General features: G+C 52.1%; 1 protein-coding gene across 1 annotated transcript in view; it reads left to right on the top strand.

Annotated features, from left to right (window-relative positions):
* Window positions 1-776: 776 nt before the first annotated feature.
* MRM1 (mitochondrial rRNA methyltransferase 1) overlaps window positions 777-16,937 on the top strand; it is a gene marked incomplete at both ends in the record, with an annotated part of 50,836 nt that continues 34,675 nt past the window's right edge. Inside the window, 7 exons of the mRNA XM_080714025.1 lie at window positions 777-1,324; window positions 1,534-1,627; window positions 5,224-5,356; window positions 5,431-5,550; window positions 6,607-6,725; window positions 7,733-7,833; window positions 15,854-15,953. Coding sequence (XP_080570151.1) covers window positions 777-1,324; window positions 1,534-1,627; window positions 5,224-5,356; window positions 5,431-5,550; window positions 6,607-6,725; window positions 7,733-7,833; window positions 15,854-15,953 — 1,215 coding nt within the window. The remainder of the gene's footprint in view (window positions 1,325-1,533; window positions 1,628-5,223; window positions 5,357-5,430; window positions 5,551-6,606; window positions 6,726-7,732; window positions 7,834-15,853; window positions 15,954-16,937) is intronic.

Here is a 16,937-nt window from a genome sequence, read left to right as displayed (position 1 = left end):
TCTCAGCAACTTAGTGAGACCGTTTCCAAATAAAGTATAAAATAGGGCTGGGAGTATAGCCTGGAGGTAGAAAGCCCCTGGGTTCCACCTCCAGTACCACAAAAAAAGAAAAAGAAAAATGAAGTTTGCCAAAGACGAAGAGAAGGCAAACAGGGTTGGGAGGCCTGTGCGTAGTGTGTGCTTAGTGCAGGAGCAAGCTGGGCTGAATGAACATACAGGAGGCTGAGGCAGAGGACCAGGAGTTCAAGGCCATTCTGAGCAAGGAGAGGCCGAAAGGTGTCTCGTGGGATCTGAGCACTGTGCAGAAGAGTCCAGCCATTACCAGCGGGCCAAAGGCTACATCTTGTCAACTTGGACAACAAATTGGAGCTATCACTCCGGAAGAGAATCAGCTGGCCCAGGGATGGGAAATGGTTGGAGTCCTGCTGACTGGTGATGAGGATCTAACTCCGAGGATCTTATCCCAGATGGGATGTGTCTGGATGTGGGGAGGGAAGCACCAAGGATGACTAGTTGAACAGGAAGGCCAACCAATCGCGTGGGTGAATGCGCCTTGCCCTCCTGCCCCCCACCACCCACCCGGCTCGGCCCCAGGATGCAGCCAGGGGTGGGGTCAGCTCAGCCGCGCCTGGGGCTGCCGCTCGGCCGTCCCGGCAGGGGGCGCTGTGAGGCGACCCGGGGCCGCGCATGCGCGGGGCGGGGCCGCGGGAGCCCGGAAGCGGGGAGCCCTGCGGCCGGGGCAGTGCCAGCGCAGGGGTGGCGGGGTCCTCGGCGCCATGGGGCTGGGCGCGCGCGTGCTGGGCGCGGTCCGGCGGTGCTCGGGCCGCCCGGTCGCCCGGCCTCTCTCCCGGGCGGCGCGCGGGGAGCGCCCTGGTGGGGAGGAGCTGAGTCGCCTGCGGCTGGACGACCTGGCGCCGGCCCCGCGGCCGGAGCTGCTGTTCGGCCTGGCCCCGTGTCTCCTGGCGCTGCGCGCCTCCCGCCGCCGCGTGACCCGGCTCCTGCTCCAGGCCGGCAGGGCTGGCCTGCAGGGCGGTCGGGCCGAGCTGCTCCGCGCGGCCGAGGCGCGGGACATTCCGGTCCTGCGGCCCAGGCGGCGGCAGCTGGACGCCCTGTGCCACCACCGGGTGCACCAGGGCGTCTGCATGGAGGTGAGCCCGCTGCGGCCCCGGCCCTGCCCCGAGGCCGGGGAGGAGAGCCCGGGCGACGACCCCCAGCAGCTGTGGCTCGTCCTCGAGGGCATCCAGGACCCCCGGAACCTTGGGGCTGTGCTGCGCTCCGCTCACTTCCTCGGAGTGGACACAGTCGTCACCAGCCTGAGAAAAAGGCACGGACGCCCCTTATCCACCATGTGCCCAGCTTGAAGGGGCTGCCCCGTTCCTAAGCCCCTTGGCCTTGCCTTTGGGTGACGGATCCCGCAGCCAGACCCACCCCCCCCCGCCACAACTGTCACCCCAAACCCTTGGCATTCCGGGGGCGGTGGGGCGCCCGGCAAGAGACTGCCCGGCCTAAAGGGGGCCTGGGGAATCTTTGCAGCTGCCCACTCACTCCAGTAGTCAGCAAGGCCAGCGCGGGGGCTCTGGAGGTGATGGACGTGTTCTCCACTGGTGATGTCCCCGGATTTTTACAGGTAATGGGGACCGAGAGGGGAAGGAGCAGGAATGCGCCTGGCTCAGCCTTCCCAAGGGCAGCCGGCCCACAGCGGAGGAGGGGCCGCCAGAGAAGGGAGCTTGTCGCCGCCGCTTCCTACGGCCTCCTAAATCCCACTCAGACAGGAAGGGTCCCAGAGTTTTACCACAAATGAAACCCTACCTGAAGTTAAAGACTTCCTGGCTTCTTTCTTTCTTTTTTTTTTTTTTTAAACTCAACTCCTCCAAGCCGGGCGTGGTGGCGCACGCTTGTAATCCCCGTGCTTGGGAGGCTGAGACAGGAGGATCACACAGGTTCGAAGCCAGCCTCAGCTACTTAGTGAGGCTCTCAGCAACTCAGTGAGACTCTGTTTCCAAATAAAATATAGAATGGGTCTGGGAGTATAGCCCGGAGATAGAAAGCCTCCGGGTTCCACCCCCAGTACCACAAATAAATAAATAAATAAATAAATAAATAAATAAATAAACAAACTCAACTCCTCCTCCAGGCCATGGCCTCTGCCCTTTCTTGTAAGTCTACTTCAGTTTTATTGTTAGGTCTTCAGTAATGCTGTGGTTCCGCTGACGAGCAGGAGACCAGGGCTCCTGGAGTAAGGGCGCAGCTTGAAAGGAACTTGGTACCAGACACCTGCATACCTTTGGTGTGTAAGAAGGGGCAAACTTTTTTTTTTTTTTTTTTTTTTGAACCTGTGCGATCCTCCTGTCTCAGCCTCCCAAGTGCTGGGATTACAAGCCGGGCGTAGAAGGGGCAAACTTTAGGAAGCCCCTTTTACGGCGGCGCGGCTGTCTTCAGCTGTTTCTCTTGCTGGACACAAGGGGGCACTATGGCCCTATATTTGGCAGATCTCTGCCCCTACTCCTAGTCAGGGTGGTGAGAAATTGCCTTGAAGAGGGCTCGGGGATGGGGTCTAGACGGGGTCTAGAACACCGCTGTCCAATAAAAATGTAAGGCCAGTCGTGTGGTGCCGCACACCTGTAATCCCAGCACTTGGGAGGCAGAGCCAGGAGGATCACAGGTGGCCAGTCTCAGAAACTTACTAAGACCCTGTTTCAGAATAAAAAAAAATAGGCTGGACGTGGTGGCGCACGCTTGTAATCCCCGCGCTTGGGAGGCTGAAACAGAATCGCGCAGGTTTGAAGCCAGTCTCGGCTGGTTTAAGAGACCCTGTTTCCAAATATATAAAAAATATAGGTCTGGGAGTGTAGCCCAGAAGTATAAGGTCCCTGGGTTCCATCCCCAGTACCACCAAAATAAATAAATAAATAAATAATTAAATAATTAAATAAATAAATAAATAAATAAATAAATAAATAAATAGGCTGGGGGTGTAGCTAAGACGTAGAAGGCCCTTGTGTTCAATTCCCTTTCCCCCAAAAATGCCAGCCACAGCCAGACGTGCGCATGCTCGTAATCCCAGCATTCAGGAGGCTGAGACAGGAGGATTGCGGTTCACAGGCAGCCTCAGTTTATTTTACCCATATATTCAAATATTACCATTTCAACATATATTTGCGTGTGTGGGTACTGGGGATTGACTCCAGGGGCATTCTACCTCTGAACTGTACCCCTACCCTATTTTATATCTTATTTTCAGAGGACCTCACTAGGTTTCTGAGGCTGAGAACCTGGGATCATATTCTTTGTGTGAGCCTTCCAAGTAAGTAACTGGTATTACAAACATGCACCGCCATGCCTGGCTATTTAAATAATATTGTTAAATTATTATTATATTAATAATATTAATTACTATTATTATTTTGTGGTGCTGGGAATTGAGCCCAGGGGCATTATGTCTCCAAGCTATACCCAGCCCTATTTTTATTTTATTCTTTATTATTTGAAACAAGTTCTCACTAAATTGCAGAGGGCCTCAATTAAAGTAGCTGAATCTAGCTTTGAACTTGCAATCCTCCTGTCTCAGCCTCCCAGATACTGGGATTACAAATATGCACCACCACACCCAGCTTAAATATTACTCTGTGTGTGTGTGTGTGTGTGTGTGTGTGTGTGTGTGTGTGTGTTAGTTACTGGGAATTGAACCCAGAGGTATTCTCAAGTACTGGGATTACGGGTGTGTACCACCACACTCGGCTTATTAAATTTTTATTTTCTGCATTACTGGGGATAGAACCCAGAGGCATTCGACCTCTAAGCCTCACCCCCAGCCCTATTTTTCATTCTTTATTTTTTGAAACAGGGTCTCACTGAGTTGCAAAGGGCCTCAACAAGTAACTGAGGCTGTCCACGAACTGCATTCCTCCTATCTCAGCCTCCCGAATGCTGGGATTACAAGCAAGTGCCACCACTTCCGGCTGTGAGACCCTTTTCAAAACGAAAAAAAATAAGCTGGATGTGGTGGCACATGCTTGTAATCCCGGCATTCGGGAGGAGGCTGAGATTGGAGAATCGCAGTTCCTGGACAGCCTCAGCCTCAGCCAGGAGCTGGGCGTGGTGGCGTACGCGTGTAATCCCCACGCTTGGGAGGCCGAGACAGGAGGATCGCACAGGTTCGAAGCCAGCCTCAGCTACTTAGGCTTTCAGCAACTCAGTGAGGCCCTGTTTTCAAATAAAATAGAAAATAGGTCTGAGAGTGTAGCACAAAGGTAGAAAGCTTCTGGGTTCTATCCCCAACACCACACACACACACACACACACACACACACACACACACACGTAGGACTGGGGGTGTAGAATGCCCCTGCTGCAAATAAATAAATAATTAAATATTTAAAATTTTATTTATTTTTTATTTTTTTATTTTTTGGTGGTACTGGGGGTGGACCCCAGAGGCTTTCTACCTCTGAACGCGTGCAATCCTCCTGTTCAGCCTCCCAAGTGCTGGGATTACAAGCATGTACCACCACGCCCGGCATAAGTATTAAAAATTTTTAAAATGGCTGGGGGTGGGGGTGCACGTTTGTAATCCCTTGGAAGGCTGAAACAGGAGGACCGTGGGTTCACAGCCAGCCTCAGCTACTTAGTGATGCTCTCCGCAACTCAGTGAGGCCCTGTTTCAAAATAAAGAATAATTAAAAAAAAAAATAGGGCAGGGGGTATAGCTCAGAGGTAAAATGCCCCTGGGTCCCATCCCCCAGCACCACAAGAGAAGAAGAAAAAAAAAGATGTCAGATCATGTTACTTCTCTGCTCAAACCTTTCCAAGTCTTCACATTCCTCAGAGTAAAAGCCAGAGTCCTTCCAGTGGTTTTTAAGGTCCTGGCTTTGTGGCCATTGTGGTCTCTTTGGCAGCTCCCTCCCCAAGGCCACCGCACCCCGTCTCACACATCCCAGGTAAGCAGGGCCTTTGCACCTGCAGACCCCCAGCCACCTGCACTTGCAGGCCACCTCAGATAGGCCTTCCCGACCACCCTTCCACAAGGCTGGGATTTCGGTCTGTTTTATTTTGCTTGGGGCCTCATGCCTAGAACAGCCTGGCCAGGCCGAGTTGCCAAGTAACTACCGACTGAACTGAAAGGCTCTGTCAGTGAATACCCTCGTGGGCGAGGCTGCCCCCCTTTTTGGCCTGGGCTTTTATGATTTGATGAGCTAAAACTTGGTGTCTTCTTTCCTCTTTCAGACCAAAGCCCAGCAGGGCTGGCTTGTGGTGGGCACAGTGGGCTCCCCAGGGCCTGGGACCTCACAGTCGTCCGGGATCCCCATCACTAATTGCTTGGAGTTCCTCTGGGACCGGCCGACTCTCCTCGTGCTGGGTAGGTAGATGCCCCTGCTTTCCTGAGCATTTGTTGTCCAGCTGGGGCTTCTAACCCCTGCCCTGTCCCCGCAGGGAGCGAGGGCTCCGGCCTGTCGCAGGAGGTGCTGGCCTCCTGCCAGCTTCTCCTCACCATCCTGCCCGGGCGCCAGCTGCCTCCTGGATTCGAGTCTTTGAATGTGTCTGTGGCTACAGGTGAGTCACTGCTCTCCAACCACACAGGCATGGCTGACCTCTCAACCCATTTGTGGCTGAAATTCATTCTAAACTGGCTACTCAGGGTTTTTTTGTGTGTGTGTGATACTGACACTGGGGATTGAACCCAGGGGCATTCTCTCTCTGAGTTATACTCCCAGACATTTTTATATCTATTTATCTATTTGGTTTTTTTTTGGGGGGGGTGGAACCCAGGGGCCTTTTACCTCTGGTCTACACTCTCAGACCTATTTTATATTTTATTTGGAAACAGAGTCTCTTAAACCAGCTGAGGCTGACTTCAAACCTGCATGATCCTCCTGTCTCAGCCTCCCAAGCGTGGGGATTACAAGAGTGGGCCACCATACCTGGCTATTTGTTTTTAAATTTTAATTATTAAAAAACAATTATTAAAAAATTGGGTTTTTGGTGTGTGGGTCTGGGGATGGAACCCAGTGGCATTTGACCTCCGAGCCACACCCCCTGCCCTATTTTTATTCTTTATTTTGAAACAGGGTCTAAGTTGCGGAGAGCCTCACTAAGTAGCTGAGGCTGTCCGCGGACCTACGGTCTCAGCCTCCCAAATGCTGGGATTACAAGCGTGCGCTACCATGCCCGGCTTTAATTAATAATTAATTAAAATTAATTAACATTTACTTAAAATAATTAAAATTAATTATTAATTAATTTTTTGTGGTGTTGGGGATAGAACCCAGGGGGCTTTCTACCTCTGGGCTATACACCCAGACCTATTTTATATTTTATTTAGAAACAGGGTCTCACTAAGTTACTGAGAGCCTTATTAAGTAGCTAAGGTCGAACCTGCGTGATCCTCCTGTCTCAGCCTCCACACAGGCAGGCACACAGGTGGCACACAGGCAGGTGCCACCACACTGGGCTGCTATTCAGTCTTTAAAAGTGTCATGGCCTAATTTGCAGAATCTGGAATGTGTTTCCTTTTGAGAGGCAGTAAGAAAGTCCCTGGCATGACCCAGGGCTTCACCCATGGTCTTTCCTCTTTTGTCTCTCTCCTCCCCTCGTCGTCTGTCTGTGCAGGAATTCTTCTTCATTCCATTTGCAGCCAGAGGAAGGTTTGCCCTGTAAAGGAGACGAAAGAGGAAGACCCTCAAGCACCCTCGGCTACGGCTGAAGGATTCAGAGTGGCCTGGGACCCAGTACTGCCTTCAGGATCAGAAAAAGAGAGGGAAAACCGAGGCTGATGCGGGCAGCCGGATATGCCATGTGGGGGCCGTCGCAAGCGCATTCCCGGGCTCCGAGGTGCTGGAGTCCCTGCCGGAGGTGACCTGAGCCTCTGTCTGTGGACCACAGCAGTTGAACTCCAGAGAGGAGAGGACTTTGCCGTGGAGACCAGAGGAAGTTCAGTTTCCTTTTTGGTGTTGGACTTGCGGTTGGAGATGTAGTTTGTTGATTTCTGGGATGGGGGCTGGGCACGTAGCACAGCGGCGTGGCACTTGCCCAGCATGTACAAGGTTCTGGGTTCACTCCCCAGCACCACAAAAACAATTTCTGGGGTGGAATAGGATGGAGGGTGTCTGTCTTCCCAGGCCTGCCCTGTAAGCCAAGTGGAAATCTGGACATAGAAGGGATTCAGGCCAGCTGGTGTGGTGGAGCAGACCTATAATCCCAGTACTTGAGAGGCCGAGATGGTAGGATTGCAGTTCGAGGCCACCTCAGCAACCTAGTAAGACCCTGTTTCAAAATATAAAAAGGAGCCAGGCGTGGTGGCGCACGCTTGTAATCCCAGCATTCGGGAGGCTGAGACCTGGAGGATCGTGGTTCGCAGACAGCCTCAGCTACTTAGTGAGGCCCTCTGCAACTCAGTGAGACCCGGTTTCAAAATAAAGAATAAAAAATAGGGCAGGGGGTGTAGCTCAGAGGTCAAATGCCTCTGGGTTCCATCCCCAGACCTGCAAAAAAAATAAAAATAACAATAAATAAAAAGGGTGTAGCTCAGAGGTAAAATAAAAATGCCCCTGGGTTCAGTATGAGAGGTACAGATCTTCATCCTTAGGGGCCTTGGTCTGCACCTACCTTCCTGGGTTATTGTCAGAATCAAATAAAACATTACCTGGTATCCTGGAGGCACTCAGCCGAGGGGGTAGTCTACCCAGTTCCTCCACCAGGTGGCGACCTTGCTCTTTGGGCCATGGTTTTTGCACAGGTTTTGCAGCCACCTGGTGGCAGCCCCACAAGAGACAAGGAAAGTCAGCGGGCAGCCCCGCCTCCCACCACCAGCACCGCTGACCTCTCAGCCTGTCCATGGTAGTGGAAGGAACCAATGGACCAAAGCCCTCCTGGCATTTGCGTCTGGGGTGTGAGGAGAGGACCGCTGATCATTGGGCAACCCATATTGGCTTGGCATTCCTTTGTCAAGGTATCCGCAGGCAGAGCAGGAGCCACAGCCCAAGTGATGCCGATCGGTGGATCTGGTCTCGGCTGCACATTGGAGCTACCAGGCCAGCTTTAAGGAAGCCCAGGGCTGCCGCCAGAGCAACTGAGGCAGCCAGTGTGTGTGTGTAGGTAACCTGAGCATCGGAATGCTAGAGCTCCCGGCTGGCTCGCGTGCACAGCCATGGCGGAGATCCATAAGAGCAGCATTTTGCAATCTCTAGATCATCGATATCTGTGTGTGCTTGGGGACGGGGGTGGGGGTACTGCCTAGGGCCATTCTACCTCCAAGCTACACCCCCAGTGGTTTTTATTTTATTTATGTATTTTGTGGCACCAGGGATAGAACCCAGGGGCATTCTACCTCCAAGTTACATCTACGGCCAGATTTTTTATTCTTTATTTTGAAACAAGGTCCTACTAGGTAGCCAAGGCTGGCCGCGAACCTGCAATCCTCTTGTCTCAGTCTCCTAAGTACTGGGATTCCAAGTGTGCTCCACCACACCTGGCTTTCTTTTTTATTCTAAAACAGGGTCTTGCTAGGTTGCTGAGACTCCTACTAGGTTGCAGAGCCTGCAGTGCCCCTGTCTCTGCCTCCCAGCTACTGGGATTACAGGTCTGTACCACCACCATCGGCTCAGACAATTGATTCTTTGCCGTGAGAGCTGTGCTGAGCATTATAGGATATTTAGCAACAATTCTGGCTTCTAACCGCTGGATACCAGTAGCACTGCCCTCCCGGCCGTTAGGAAACCAAACTTGCCCCATCGTCCCCTCTTGAGAACCCTGCTCTGGAGCGTGTGTTGGGAGAGCAGCACCCACTAAATTGTAATCCTGATCACAGTGTGACTCGGGCAAGTTCCCTCCACTCCTGAGAGGTGCAGTTCACTCCTCGCTGAAAGGGGGCCTGTCTTACCTTTCTGGGTTCCTGGAAGGGTGTGAAGAGCAACGAGAACTTGGTGCCTCCTCTTTAGTAGCTGCTCAATAAATAGTACCTCTTAAAAATAGTACTGCTCTTCTCTGGACTTCATCAGGGATGGGTACATCTTGGATTTATAATGGCAATACTGATTTAGAACTAAATTTAAGCCGGGCGTGGTGACGCACGCCTGTAATCCCAGCATCCGGGAGGCTGAGACAGGAGGATCGTGGTTCGCGGACAGCCTCAGCTACTCAGTAAGGGCCTTTGCAACTCAGTGAGACCCTGTTTAAAAATGAAGAATAAAAAATAGGGCAGGGGGTGTAGCTCAGAGGTAGAATGCCCCTGGGTTCCATCCCCAGTACTGCAAAATTTTTTAAAAAATTGAATTTGCTTGAAAAGGGCCTAAGAAACTGGGCATGGTGGTGCACAGTTGTAATCCTAGGACTTGGGAGGCTGAGACAGGAGGATCATACGTTCACGGCCAGCTTCAGCTACTTAGTGAGGCCCTGTTTCAAAGTAAAGAATAAAATGTCGGGCTGGGGGGGTGTAGAATGTACCTGGGTTCAATCCCTAGTCCTGCAGAAAACAAAAAGGCCTAAGATCTAAGATCACTTTAAAGTTTTTCCTCTCCAGAAAGAGGACAAGTACTAGTGAGACTGTTTAAAAAAGAAATATATTGCCGGGTGTGGTGGCGCACGCTTGTAATCCCCACGCTTGGGAGGTAGAGACAGGAGGATCGTGCAGGTTCAAGGCCAGCCCCGCGCACTGGCTTAGGAGACCCTGTTTCCAAATAAAAATGTAAAAATAGGTCTGGGAGTGTAGCCCGGAGGTAGAAGGGCTTCCAGGAACCCCAGTACCACCAAAAATAAAATAAAATAAATATATTAAAAGAGCAGTATCCTTCTTTCCACAGGTGCAGTTAGCACACCCATCTGCTAATCCCTGGTTCAGTCTCCAGTACAGGAACAAGACTGTGCACCTCAGGACCAGCGCATACCTTGACATGATGCTTAATGTTCTGTCAACTTGACTGGGTCATGGGCTACCCAGATATTGGGTCAAGCATTCTGGGTGTTTTTTTTTTTTTTTTTTTTTTTTTTTTTTTGGTGGTACTGGGGTTCCTGGAAGCCCTTCTACCTCCGGGCTACACTCCCAAACCTATTTTTACATTTTTATTTGGAAACAGGGTCTCCTAAGCCAGCGCACGCGACTGGCTTCGAACCTGCACTATCCTCCTGTCTCTAAGCGCGGGGATTACAAGCGTGCGCCACCACGCCCGGCATTCTGGGTGTTTTGAGGAAGGTGTTTGTGAAAGGGATATATATATATTATATATATATATATATATATATATATATTTTTTTTTTTTGTGTGTGTGTGTGTGTGTGTGTGTGTGGTACTGGGGGTGGAACCCAGGGGCTTTCCTACCTCCGGGCTATACTCCCAGACCTTTTTTATATTTTATTTGGAAACAGGGTCTCACTAAGTTGCTGAGAGCCTCACTAAGTAGCTGAGGCTGGCTTAGAACCTGTGCGATCCTCCTGTCTCAGCCTCCCAAGCATGGGGATTACAAGCCTGCGCCACCCGGCTGAAAGGAATTGACATTTAAATCTGTAGACTGGCTGGGCCTGGTGGCTCAGGTTTGTAATCCCAGTACTTAGGTAGCTGAGACAGGGGGATCATGCAGGTTCAAAGCCAGCCTCCTCAGCTACTTAGTGAGGCTCACAGCAACTTAGTGAGACCCTGTTTCCAAATAGTCTTGGAGTGTATCCCAGAGGTAGAAAGCCCCTGGGTTCCATGCCTAGTACCACCAAAAAAAAAAAAAAAAAAAAAAAAGATTCATTACAATTAGTAAAGCAGAGAGTCATCCCGGAGGAGGGTGAGGAGGGCAGGACAGAACCTGGACAGAACAAAAGGCCAGCCATCCCCAGGAAGAGGAGTGCTTCCCACCCCCACAGCCAGCAGAAACATCTGGTTTTTGAGCCCGCTGAGTTGTGGAGGAGAGCCCTGCCGCAGGCTCTCCTGGTTCTCAGGGCAGACTCTGGCTCAACCCCGCCATTGGCTCACCTCATCTCAGGCTTTCTCACTTTCCCTGCAGATCTCGGGACTTGCCCTTCCTACATGAGCCAGCTCCTTATAATACATGTACACACACACACACACACACACACACACACACACACTTCATTCGGTTTCACTGTAGAACCCCAACTAACAGGCTGATGAGTAAGGATGTCGGTGCCCAGTGCTCCATGTTGGGGACAGAATCCAACTCTGCTCTCTGGGATCAAGCCCAGCTTGGAACCCAGAAGATGGTTGGGGTGGAGTCACAGCAGCGGTTCAGAGCAGGATGCTGGCCATTTTTATTTATGTATCTATTTGTGGAACTGGGGATTGAACCCAGGGGCATTCCACCTCTGAGATACCCCTTCCTGCTGTATTTTTTTATTTTTATTTTGAGACATGGTCTCGTGGGTTGATGACAGTTTCACTGCTTGCTGAGGCTGTCCTTGAAACTATCACCCTGTCTTAGCCTCCCAAGTAACGGGACTATAGGAGCACACCGCCGGGTCTGGCTAGGATGCTAGCTGTTCAGTACTTGTGTTGCATCCCAATGGTGTGACTTGTAGGTAGTATAAACGTGGACACATCCCTTCAATTGGAAGCCTCAATTGCAGGTTCGAGGACAGCCTCAACAAATAGTGAGACTTTCATCAACCTAGGGAGACCCTGTTTCAAAATAAATATTTTAAAAATAGGGCTAGAGGTGTAACTCAGAGGTTGAATGGCCCTGGGTTCGATATCCAGTACTATAAATTGGGACCCTCAGTCTTCACTATCTATAAAGTAGACACAGGTAGCAATAGACACCATGGTGCATGCCTGTAATCCCAGTACTTGGGAGGCTGGGGCAGGAGGATCACAAGTTTGAGGCCAGCCTCAGCAACATAGATCGTTTCAAACTAAAATAATAAATAGGGCTGGGGGTATAGCTTGGAAGTAGAATGCCCTGGGTTCAATCCCCAGGACCACAATAAATAAATACTGCCCACTTCAAAGGATTGTAATATGGATTAAAAGATCCATTAAAAAGCCCCCAGCCCCACCTAGACAAAGGTAGCTGTTCCTTCCAGCCCCTAAGGCATGTTGGAGATCAGGTCAGGGAACCGGTACACTATTCTGCCAATCTGGTCTCAGTTTCCCCTTTGGTCCTAGGGCCCCCCCTTTTTTTTTTTTTTTTTTTGGTGGTGGTACTGGGGATGGAACCCTTCTACCTCCAGGCTACACTCCCAGATATATATATTTTTTTATATTTTTATTTGGAAACAGGGTCTCTTAAACCAGCAAGGCTGGCTTCGAACCTGCGCGATCCTCCTGTCTCCACCTCCCAAGCGCGGGGATCACAAGCGTGCGCCACCACATCCGCTGCCATGGCTCGGTTGGCCCCTTTAAATTTTGATACCCTGATTCACCTGGGGGAAGGAGAGGGGGTCAAAAGAGCATCTGCAGGAACTCCTTGGCCAGCTCCCTCCCGCCCTGGCCAGGAGCTGGAAGAACCCAGAATTGGTGGCTGATTTGATATTCTCAAAGCAGGGGATGAAAGCCAGGCCTTTGGAGCCCAGCTCTAAACTGGAACCTTTTTTGGCAGGAGACAAAATTATCAAACCTCCCTCCCCCAGCCTGGGGTCCTCAGTTTAGGCTCCCTCCCTCATTCCTGGGGCCAAGCACCAGGGGTCCCCACAGTTTGTAAATTTAATCAACCTCAAGGTCTCTCACTTCCACAGGTGCAATTAGCATGCCCATCTGCTAATCCCTGATTAATGATGTTTACAAACACAGGACTCCACTCGGGGCTGTGCAGCCCCTCCTTCCTACAGCCAAGGTCTTCCCAGGAACCCCACTTCTGGCTTCCCCAGCCAAAAGCCCTCTCTGGCAGAGCTAAGCTGCCCCCCCCACCCCGGCACACTTGGGAAGCAGACAGGAGACCAGCGAGGCTCAGGGCTGGGAGCCCATCCTTCCGTCTTCCCAATCCTTTGAGGACACACTGGGACAGGTCACCTTTTCCACCATCTAGGCTCCAGCCCCAGGGCCACAGAGACGAGGCTCCCTGGGTGGAGTCCTGGCCAGGGGCGATACCAGGAGCTCAAGAACACACACTTCTGAATCTGATGGTCCTGGGTCCTGGTGTTGACTCTATAATCCAGTTACTTCACCTGATTAAAACTCAGTTCCTGCTGGGTGTGGTGGTGGCCCATGCCTGTAATCTCAGCATTTGGGAGGCTGAGACAGGAGGATCACGGTTTGTGGACAGCCCCAGCTACTTGATGAGGCCCTTTGCAACTCAGACCTGAATAAAAAATAAAGAAGAAAAAGAATAAAAAAATAAAGAATAAAAAATAGGGCGGGGGGCTGGGCGTGGTGGTGCACGCTTGTAATCCCCTTGCTTGGGAGGCAGAGACAGGAGGATCACCCAGGTTTGAAGCCAGCCGCACTGGCTTAAGAGACCCTGTTTCCAAATAAAATAGAAAATAGGTCTGGTTGTGTAGCCCAGAGGTAGAAGGTAGAAGGGTTCCATCCCCAGTACCACCAAAAAAAAAAAAAAAAAAAAAAAAAACCCCACAGGGCAGGCGCGCGCGCGTGTGTGTGTGTGTGTGTGTGTGTGTGTGTGTGTGTGTAGCTGGGGGGGTTGAATGCCCCTGGGTTCCATCCCCAGTGCCGGGGGAGGGGCAGGGATAAAACAGAATATACAGAAAAAAAGCTCTCTCTGCAGTCGTGGGGCTGGCTCCTCTGGATCCCCTTCGGACCTCTTTCCTCCTGGACTCCCCCGGCAGCATCATGGAATCCTGGCCTGTGGGCTTCAGTGCCTGGGGCACAGTAGGTGCTCAATAAACAAGCTTTTCACTGCGCTGCGGGCGGAGGCTTCTGAGCCCTGGAGATGCCGAGGGCTACCCCCACCCCTCTCTGAAGAGAAGAGCAGGTCCCAGCTCATTACTGCAGGGCTGGGCGGAGGTGTCAGATTGGAGTCACTCCCGGGTCTTTCCACAGCTTCCCCGTTTCATTAACACCTCCCAGGTGGTCCCCAGCTCATCCTGCTGGGGGAGGTGCTCCAGAAAGTTCTAACTTCCCTGCCCAGCCCTGAGCACAGTGCCCCTCACCCCTCACTCCCAGGCCCCTGCTCCAGATGTGCAGAGTGGGCTTTGTGCCTGGGGAGGCAGCTGCCGCCCAGGAAGCCATCCCTGTTCTGCTTCTCCTGAGGGCCCAGGAGGCTTGCTTGGTGGGGGGACAGGGCAGCTGAGATGACCCATCCCTAACCGCCCCTCAGACCTCTAATCCTCCCTTTGGAGTCCTGCGTGACTGTGTGACAGGGCTGGGCCTGGGTTCGGTCCCCACTCACTGCCTCCTTGCTGGCTGGCCTTGGCAAGCTGCTTATCCTCCAAGATATTAATTACTAATGTGCCTGTGCTGTAAAAAGAAAATATCAGGCCTCACAGGGGTTAGCGCAGTGCCCATGCATTGTAAATTCTCAATAACTGATAACAATTGTTATTTCACGGTGGAAAAACTGCTCTGAGAATTCTCTTTTTAACACTGAACTGTCTTCCCTCCTGTGGGTGGGTGGACGGGAAATGGGCCACAGGAGCAGGGAAGGTCCTGAGACCTAACCACGACCACTGTCCCAGCTTCTCCTACATTGGGAAGAGGGGCCGGTCTCCGCTGAATTGTGACGAGGAGGTTTATGCCAGGCTCTGCAGAGGCTGCCTCTAAATAAGACTCCTTTGGACTGTGCTCCAATGAGGATTTTTATGGAAAGGCCTGTCCTTTGTCCCTGCCCCATACCTTCTCTGATACAATAATCCATTTCAGAAGATGTCCTTTGTCAGCTGCTGCATGGGGAGTGAAGCCGGGCCTGCCTCTCTCTCTCTCTCTCTCTCTCTCTCTCTCTCTCTCTCTCTCTCTCTCTCTCTCTCTCTCTCTCACACACACACACACACACACACACACACACACACACATATCTCTTTGTAAAGCCTTTTTGTATGTTTGTTTGGTGCCAGGGATTGAACCCAAGGGTATTCTACCTCTGAGCCACACCCCCAGCCCTATTTTATTTTTTATTCTGAAACAGGATCTTGCTAACTTGCTGAGGGTCTTGTTTAAACTGCTGAGGCTGGCTCAAACCTGGGATCTCCTGTCTCTTCCCTCTCAATCCTAGGATTACAGGTGAGCACCGCCCTGTTGGTTGGGCCCCTCTTTCTCTGACACCTCTACAGCCCAGCCTCCTTCTGCCTCTCAGGCTCCTGGCTTTTTTTGCTAAGGTTTTTGGGTGCCCAAAGGGAGACTCTGCAAAAAGTGGTGTCTTTGGTGGTTTATCTGCAACCTTAAACAAATGTCCACAGGCTAAACACTTTCCCTTAAAAAGTAGAAATCCAGCCAGGGGTGGTGGTACATACTTGTAATCCCAGTACTTGGGAGGCTGAGAAAGGAGGATCGCGGTTCTTGGACAGCCTCAGCTTCTTAGTGAGGTCCTCTGCAACTCAGTGAGACCCTATTTCAAAATAAAGAATACACGCCTGGCGTGGTGGCCCACGCTTGTAATCCCTGCGCTTGGGAGGCGGAGACAGGAGGATCGCGCAGGTTTGAAGCCAGCTGCGCTGGTTTAAGAGACCCTGTTTCCAAATAAAAAAGTATAACAATAGGTCTAGGAGTGTAGCCCAGAGGTAGAAGAAAAGAAAAGAAAGAATACAGAATAGGGCTAGGGATGTAGCTCGGAATGCCCGTGGTTTCAATCCCCAATACCACACACACACACACACACAAAAAAAAAAAAAAAGAAAAGAAAAGAAAAGAAAAGAAAAAAGAAAGTAAGAAAAAGAAAAGAAGAAAAGAAAGAGAAAGAAAGCAGAAACCCAAAGACGTGGCCTTGACCCTTCTTGCAAGCAGTCTTACAGTCCCCTGCCTTGGTCCCTAAAGGTGTCTGCAGACGCTCAGTAGCCTGCCGCCACCCGAAGGTCTGCTCTATGGCACCCCTCAGCCCTGGGTTCTGCCCGAGGACCCTCCCACGGGCAGGACCGTCAGCACGGGGCAGGATGCGCAGGGCCAGTCTTGTCTAAACCTGCACCTCCGGCCGGGCGTGGTGGCTCACGCTTGTAATCCCAGCATTTGGGAGGGGGACGGAGGATCTTCGCAACCGTGTGACTTTGTTAAAAAAAAAAAAGAACTAAAGCTGCACCTTCGCGCGGTGTGGTGGGGAAGCACATGCTGGAACTGGGTCCTGCGCCTCGTCTCAATCCTTCCGTACTTCCCAGGTAACACTCGGGGCTTGGAAGGCAGGGAGGGAGGAGAGAGTGGGCGGGACCCGCGGCCCAGCGCGGCTGAGACCCAGCCTGCTCGCGCCCCAGGCCGCCGCTCCCATGTCCGCTCCAGGAGCCAACTGCGCCCCCAGAGGACAGGGTGGGGAGCGCGCCGCCCGGCTCGGGGACTGGGGCTGCTGTGAGGAGCCCCCACGCCCAGACACGCCTGACTCAGGCCTGGCTCTCTCCTAAACCCAAAGACACAGGTTGTGCCTACTCACCCTCTCCTCCTCCTCGTCCTCCTCGTCCTCCTTGTCCTCCTCCTCCTCCTCCTCCTCCTCCTCCTCCTCCTCCTCCTCCCCCACCTCCTCGTCCTCCTCCTCCTTGTCCTCCTCCTCCTCCTCCTCCTTGTCCTCCTCCCCCTCTTCCTCGTCCTTGTCCTCCTCCTCCCCCCCTCCTCCTCGTCCTCCTCCCCGTCCTCCTCGTCCTCGTCCTCCTCCTCCTCCTCCTCCTCCTCCTCCTCCTCCTCCTCCTCCTCCTTTCCGGTACTGGGGTTGAAACCCAGGGGCATTCTACCTTCGAGCTACACACCCAGCCCTATTTTCTATTTTTATTTTGAAACAGGGTCTCACTGAGTTGCAAAAAGGGCGCACTAAGTAGCTGAGGCTCAGCCGGGCGTGGTGGCACACGCTTGTAATCCCAGTATTCGGGAGGCTGAGACTGGAGGATGGTGGTTCGTGGACAGCCTCAGCTACTTAGTGAGG

This window comes from Muscardinus avellanarius (assembly GCF_963383645.1).
Source record: "Muscardinus avellanarius genome assembly, chromosome: 16".
Lineage (NCBI taxonomy): Eukaryota > Metazoa > Chordata > Mammalia > Rodentia > Gliridae > Muscardinus > Muscardinus avellanarius.
The sequence above is the reverse complement of the archived record's forward strand: the minus strand, read 5'-3'. Positions and strand labels throughout refer to the sequence as shown.